This window comes from Crocodylus porosus, unplaced genomic scaffold, assembly GCF_001723895.1.
Source record: "Crocodylus porosus isolate Cpor-Errol unplaced genomic scaffold, CroPor_comp1, whole genome shotgun sequence".
NCBI classification, from domain to species: Eukaryota; Metazoa; Chordata; order Crocodylia; family Crocodylidae; genus Crocodylus; species Crocodylus porosus.
The window spans coordinates 2,511,592-2,519,561 of NW_017728922.1; the positions used below are offsets into that span (position 1 = coordinate 2,511,592).

At 38.9% G+C, this 7,970-nt stretch overlaps 1 protein-coding gene across 1 annotated transcript in view; it reads left to right on the forward strand.

Annotated features, from left to right (window-relative positions):
- Positions 1–6,896, forward strand: part of PREX1 (phosphatidylinositol-3,4,5-trisphosphate dependent Rac exchange factor 1) — a 277,523-nt gene extending 270,627 nt beyond the window's left edge. The window contains exons 37-40 of the mRNA XM_019539798.1: positions 545–732; positions 1,382–1,484; positions 2,114–2,181; positions 4,590–6,896. Of these exons, the coding sequence (XP_019395343.1) occupies positions 545–732; positions 1,382–1,484; positions 2,114–2,181; positions 4,590–4,632 (402 nt within the window). The 3' untranslated portion in view covers positions 4,633–6,896. The remainder of the gene's footprint in view (positions 1–544; positions 733–1,381; positions 1,485–2,113; positions 2,182–4,589) is intronic.
- The last annotated feature ends 1,074 nt before the right edge of the window (positions 6,897–7,970 follow it).

A 7,970-nucleotide genomic window follows, 5' to 3' on the forward strand; every position in this document is an offset into this window, starting at 1 on the left:
CCCCCAAAAAAATATATACCCAGAAAAATCAGTTCCTGCCCCAAGCAGCTTGAGCTTATTTCTAAAAAACAGAACCTGAAACTGAACCCCAGAGAGATGAGGCCTAAGATGAATTTAGAAAAGGAAAAAACAATTAATTTGTATGTGAGAATGTTTCATCATCTACAGTAAAATAACAAATAAAGATAAATTCAGTGGTAAGTGTTGTCTGACAGGGACACATGGTTTTCTTTTATCTTTTGCACATAGAGAAGCAAAGGGACAGAAAGGCATTATTTTAGTAAAAAGAAGTTGGAGCCAATTACTGCAGAAACAGGATATATCATGTTTTGTGATCACTTGCAGGGAGCTGCCCCAACACTTAGTTTCTGCTTGTGCATTTTTGAAAATCATATCAACGTAAATAATTGTTACTCTATGGTACTGCCTCTGCTATAGATCTCAGACATTATCTTTAGATATGGGAGAAAATACCCTTCCAAATATCTGTTTAAGAAAAGAAGTGAATATGCCACTGATGCATTTGTTTATTGTTCTTGTGCAGCTTATTCGCCCCATTAATGCAATGGATGAGCTTTGCAGACTGATGAAGTCTTTTATTAGCACAAAACCCACCCAACCAGGATATTCCAGCAGTAACGTATCAGGAGCTGGTCTGCTGCCTATATCCTCAGAGCTCTGCTATCGGCTTGGAGCATGTCAGATTACCATGTGTGGCACAGGGATGCAGAGGTGAGATTTTGGGACTGCTGTGGTAAGAGCTTTCTTTTCCTGTATATGGCAACAAGGTGCCTATTTAAGCCAGTTTCAAGGAATTAGAACCTGCAACCACTTAGAATAGGAATGAAAAAATGTTGGCACTTCTTATTTCAGGTTAGGTTGGGACTTTGAGGAGCTCTGTACTGTAACAGATCTTGAATTTATGTGGTTTTCAGTCATCAAATAGAGGCTAATCCATGTCAAATAAAAGGTTTTAAAATATTTTGGGGTATTAATGTGGATACTAACAGTACCATTCTTTGAATGGTCCCAGTGGCTTAGCTGAGGAACAGTTTAGCTCATAGTTGACACGAGCCATTGCAGAAGCACAAAGGAGACATAAATATGGGATATCTCCATCAGAGATCAGCAGGAAATGCAGTTTGACCTAGATGTTGCAAGGCTAGAGGAGGGTCACTGAACTGGCTTATACAATTGTTTTCAAATAAAAACCTAGGAAGTAAACATTAAAACTGTGCAAATGCTAAATTCACTTGTACTTACTAATTAAGCACCTTTGTTAAAAATCAGAAACAAAAGAGATAAGATTGTTACAAGAGAAATAAGTTTAACCAGGTGCCTATGATTTGTGGATTTAACATCCCTTGTCTCCCATGTCCAGAAGTACATTGAATGTGTCCCTGGAACAAGCAGTCATACTGGCTAGAAGCCATGGACTTTTACCCAAGTGCATCATGCAGGCTACAGACATTATGAGAAAGCAAGTGAGTACTTAAGACTCCTGGTATTATGATTTTCTTAGCTGGATTCCTGGCAGGCCACACATTTTCATTCTCCTGGCCTCTTTGTTAAAATACCAATCCATTGTTTTGAGGAGCTGAGTTCTGTTCATATCTTGACCCACATCTAGACACTAAAATTCAAGCAACTGCATGCAAACTTACCAGAAGAAAAATGCTAGGATTTGAATCTTGTAGCCATTAGGTTATTTAAAGTGCATCCATGAATGTACATTATTTGAAGTGTTAGCATGGCTGTTAGAAAACATACGGAATATGCAGACATGCTTCTGCAAATTACATGCACAAACACGAGACTGTTCCTTGAAAATGCAGGTGATATAATGTATTTATTAACATCTAGTATATACAGTAAAGATGTTATCGTACAACATTACTTTGTCGAACTCTTACGGGATTGCTTGTTAAGTGCTTTGGGACAGCTTTCATCTTGCATAAACACAGATGACTAATGCACACACCCAGTAGATTCCAGAGCTTCTAAAAGTAGTTAATGGGTTCTCAAATAGAAATATTCCTGTTACAGTATTTTTCCCTTAGGGTTCAAATGTTTTATTGATATTGTCAACAACATAAATTCTGTGTTTCCTTAGGGACCAAGGGTTGAAATCTCTGCTAAAAACCTCAAAGTGATGGATCAGATGCCGCCATCAGCACCCAGGTAGCTTATTATGTATGGTACATATTATCCAAGTGGTATAACATATTATCCAAATTGCTGTTGCTTCATTGCACTAGTGCTGAAATTCGTTATGAAAAGGAGAATTAAATAAATACATAAATCAGCAGCAATATGGAAAACTGTCCCAAACATCACTAGTCTAAACCAAGTGCATTTATATTTTAAAAGCTTTGTTCCAAACTCATTTGCCAGTCACCCTTGACTTTTAGGATTCTTGCATTGTCTAAATAAAACACTTCTACTGGCTTGTGTCACCTTCAATGAGTTGATAAACCTCAGTGGCTGACGGTATTCTCTGCAGAGACTCTCGAATGACGAATCTGACTACAAATATGCAGCAATAATGCATGCACTCAGACTTTGGCTAGAGCCAAATGAAGTGTTTAGAATAGCTGGAGTATCTAATGATTTACTACAGAATGGGTTTAAGAGAAAGCAATTTCAGCCTGTATATTGATGCAACCCCTAGAAGGTTCAGCTGCCCTAAGTTTATATCCATATCAGGGTCAGAGGGCCATGTAGGCCTGCAAGTCCCCTGATTCTAATGGGAATGGGAGATGCTTGCCTCTTCCTGAGAAATATAATTTAAAATAATATAAAATAATCTAATATTAAGAGTGGTATTTGACTATTTCCTACCTCTCCACATTCCTAAGAGGGAAAGTTAATTCTGTTCCATTATAGTGTCATTAAACATTCATATCATTCAAAAGCCAAATCTCACTGGTCTATGCTAGATGTCCATGAACCAGCTGTAAAGGCTACCACGTGTGTAAGGCAAGCCAGCTTAGTCACCTAGAAGAGAAGTAAGCAGTTCAGTCTACGCTGTCCCCCTGGGTTAGGGGTCAGTCTACGCTGTCCCCCTGGGTAAGTGTAGGTTTATTCTCTAGTGCAAGACTCAAACTCACTGAGTGCCACTTATAAGTTATAGTTTCCAATGGAAGGCGCCTCTGCACACTTGCAGTTCGGCTGACTCCAAGTTGCCGGGCCATTGTTATTATACTGGTGGGATGTATGTAGTACATCCCTGCTGTAATGTTTTATGTAGTCCCTTTTTTAAATGGATGGGAATTCAGCATACTTCAGTGTCAAGAAGTTTTTGCTGGTAGCCAATTTTTTTCTCTTCATCCCACTACTGTAGTTATATGCTGGTGGAGCACCTGCACAACACCTCTCCATCTCTGGCATTTGCACCCTTTCAGATGTGTATTGGAGATTATTCCAAGCATGCAGCACAGAATTAGAGGCTGGAGATTAAGATGAAATGCCTGTAGCCAAGCTTGGCTTTGTTTTGCTTTCTCGGAGACCTTTCAAAGAGAACAATAGTTGGGACCTACTATTTTCTCCCTCGCTCCAGCTCTTGAATTGTGATTGCCATCTCAATAAAGGATGAATATGCACTCTATGCTAGGTTCTGCCATTTCCCAAATGTCAAGAAGTGAGATTTGTAGGAGTGGTGATATTTTCCCTTGTCATGAACATTCATTACTTAAGATCTAATTTTATGGTCCTGAGGCTGTAACACACATTAAGTATTTTAAGATAAAAAAAATAGTAGAGTCCGTAGTTGTGATTTACAATGTGTAGTGGAGCAGAGAAAGTAATACATTTTATGGGTTAAAGGACTGATTTAAAACAATATTTGAAAGCCTGGATATGCTGGTATCTGCTTATTTCATCACTGTTGTACATAAGACTAAAAGGAATGAAAATAAGCAGAAGTAGATTAGATTACTGTCAGTTAAACTAAATTTAGGTTAATTATTAGGAAATATATTTCCTAGATAGGAGACTTGCAAGACAGTGTAATGATCTTAGAAAGCAAGTCATAGAAGTCCCATCCTCTGAGTTAATTAAATCCAAGCTGGACAAAGCTCTAGAGAATATACTATAGGGAACGCTTGCACACAAGGGAAATATAGACAGGATGATCTAAGTGGGGTTTCTCCTCATCTCCAGTTTGTTATTCTTAAGTGTCTCTGCAAACAAGGTTAGCAATTAAAGTTAATGCAACCACATCAATAAGCAATGAATGAGATTTCTGTATTAGTTAAATATGTCCAGGAAAAACCGGTAAAAAAAGGATTTCCTTCCACTGAAAAGCCAAAACCTGACTAGAATTTCACAGAAGAATTAGGAAGAACCAGTATAATTTAAAAATATATATTTTCTTAAAATAATAGCTGTAAAATGATTTAATTAATTATTTGCTACTGGCACTTTCCGTTTGCAAACCTGCTAGTCAGAACTTGCTGAATCTTTGCCATCAGATTATCAGTGAGTGTTACTGAAGCGTGACAAAGGAGGAGTTGAGTGTTGCATGCCAATGCCAATAACTTTTTATTAGTCTGACATTTATAATACTGACTATTAATCTGTCTTGATAGGCTCTACAGGCTGTGCCAGCCACCTGTAGATGGGGATTTATAAGAATGAAGAGACCCACATTCTGGAGTCATTAAAGTATTCAAGAAAGTGCAACCCTGCCTGCAAATCCATGACAACTGACACTGGTGGCACTGACTCAAGAGACAGGGAGATGGTGCTGGGTGTCTTGCCCTTTTGGTAAAGAAAGATGAACGCCTGGACCCGTACATGAAGAAACTGCATTTCTACTCCCACAGGATCTGGGCGGGGATTCTGATGGCTCCTGGGCTTGTTGGAGAAGTTCTCAAATTAACACCTCCTAGAGCTGAGTCTGAAGAACTCCTCTCTGCCAGATGCCTAGCAAGTTGGCAATTACGTGTCAAGGAACTGCAGCTTTGCTAATGACTTGGTTGCGCTGCTGGCTGAACATTGTGAACTTCAAGTTACAGATCAGTGGAAAAAACAATCCAAGACAGAGAGCATCTGTCCACTCAATAATGCATCTGGCATCCATTTAATTGCCAGCATAATTTTGGTCAGTGGCCTTGAGTAACAGCATCACAAATACCACTTTTTAAAATCCTGACCTGCACGTTTGAACAATGAATAGCACAAGTCTGGTTTATTCAAATGTGAACATAAAATATTTCTTCTGGAGTCATTTTCCATTTCGTCCCAGTAAGAACCGCTCTCTCTATGCTGCCGAGTATACATTCCATAATACTTCTTTAACATTTACTTCCTTTAACTTACTGCAGCTTTCAGGTTTCGGCTTAACACTTTTTCTTACTAATGATCAATGATGTATTCTGGAAATACAGTAATATTTTACAGGCGAGATGGGAAATGAAGGATTTTAAAGGAAACATTACAAAGGAAAAAAATGCTGTCTTATAATCTGATTATTTGAACAGATGTAGTTTTTAAAACCAGGTCAGAAAACTATACTTATTTATGTGGAGTGGAATATGTTTTGGTACATGTTATTATACATACAAGATTTAAATAAAAAATATATTGTTTAAAATGGGACCATTATGCTGGCAATTATACAGCCCATCCTAATTTACTGGAAAAAAAACACCTACATTATTTAAAGTCTTTCATTATTTAAGTAGTCTTTAATATAGTTAAGATGTTTTAGGAAATCTTTTAAGTTAAAAGAAAAAAAAAAGGAATTGTGTATATGATGAACTTTATTTTTTTCTATTTCAAAAATGGTCTCCAGTCTCTCAGAATTATAATTTGTGCAGTAATTTTCTACAAATTACTGGCTGAAACTAATCGGAAATATCAGTGGTCTCAGGCCAGAAAAAATGTTTTTTTGGGTGTGAGTGCCTTAATACGATTCACCATTGCTAACCACTTTCTATAGAGGAGAGACCTAACATTCCTCTCTCTCACTATAAAGCAACCCCAGTCTGATATAGAACAACTGAACGTTGGGAAGGTCCAGAAGCTGTCTAAAGCGAGGTGTGTTCTATGAAAAAGAAGGGTTTTTGTAATAGTAGTAGTAGTTGTAGTAGTATTTGTGGGGTTTTCCTTTTTCCAAGCAGGGCATTAATGGACTTACATGTATTCAATTAACAAATCCAATCCAGCCCAAGTCTTAGGCCTCCCACCAGGCTATGAAACTGTTTTTAAATTTGATTTCTACAAATTAAACCACAAAACAGTGATCATGAGATTGGGGGGGAAGGGTTGTTTTAACCTGCCGGAATTCTTAAAATGGTTTTATCATTTGTGTTTCCGTCCCCCTTGGATCAAAATAATCCCTTTGCAAGAGGAAGACCTTTTTTTTGTCTTCTTTACTTGTAACTATTCCTTCTGATGCACACGAATAGCACAGGTTTGTGGAAGTCCCAAGTCCCAGACACAGGGGTTCATTATTGTAGCATCCATTTTGCACTACAGTCAGATCAGCAAGAAGAGTATTTCAGAGGATGTGTTGTTCTTCTTGGCAACCGTGGGCAAGCTAATTTTGCCATGTAAGGTGGAAAAAAGTGCTGTTTCTTTACAAAACTAGCAACTTAAAAGGAAAGGCTAATAGACGCACTCGGTAAATAGAAAAAAAAAGCACAAGCTGGGATCCTCATAACGTAAAACAGCATAACACTCTACTGACTTCAGTGAAGCTGTGCCAATACGTACTCCCAGTTGAGGCACCTGACCTACATTTTTTCAGTCCTACACACATTAAAGGTGCATAGAGAATGATCTGAGGGCATTTACACCGTGCACTGTTTTACATAGAAATGTATATGGTATTCTCATTGCAAACATGCTAGAACTTTTATTATTAAAGTGTACTTTATACTACAAGAGGATATGATTTTATTTTTCTAAGTCATACCCTTTTAGTTCTTCATCTGTTCAATAGAATTTAGAGCTAGGAAGTGTCAAAAGTTGAAGTTGCATTTGAGATCTGATCAAACTGGGTGGTGCTGAGCTCTTCCTGTTTGTGCAGTGTTACCTACAGATGTGGTTTCAGTTCAGAGTTCTTACTGAGCCAGGCCAGATCTGTTGTTCTGGTGCTGTGTAAATGCAGAGTTTGCATGCGATCCTGCACAAGTAAGCCCAGCTGAACAGACTACAAAAGAAGGCAGCAGAGCAGGGCCACAGAATCTCCAGGGGCAGAGCAGAGTCAGACAGAGACTCAGAGCATCCCTGCAAGCGAGGCATATCTACTATAGCTGGCTGTGAGGGGAGTAGAAAGAAACCCTGTGCCCTCTTAAGTTTTTGTCCTCTGAGTTGTATAGTGAGTGAAAGCACTGGCCATCACCCCACCATGCCCTCACTTCTCCATGGTGCACCACAGAGAATTGCTTATTGTTTGCAGAAGGGAAGTGAAGATAGTTTGTCAGTCCCCGATCCGCCCACTGGACTTTCCCTGGTTTGAAACGATCAGGTCGGCTGTAAACTACAGACTTCTGCCGTATCTGTGTTGATCAGTGCTCTTGGAGTTGTATTAGCAAAGATGTGTATAGATATAAGCTTGTAGTTTTGCTTATGAGGAGCTGTTTTACTGTCCTGATATAAAACACAGCTGTACTGGTGTAGCTGTGTCCATACCATGAGCTGATGCAGTACACTGGCATTCCTCTATCTCAAAGGCTAAGAACAGTCAAAAAGCCTGAGGCTGAATTTTATTCAGACTTTGCATGTTAGTCTGAGCTGCAGAGATTAAACAGAGAAACAACTGGATAGACGCTCACTTTTGATTCAGGAAATACAGCCACATGCCTGCAGTGGCTCAGGCCAGAAGCCACAGGGTGTCAGAAGCTCTCTGGCATGTAGCGTAGGCTGTATGTCCACTTCCTCTTCCTGGGAAGCAAACACACAGGTCTCTGGGATTTGTAATTCAAACTCAGAGCTGCAGAACTCTGCAAGTTTACTCATTA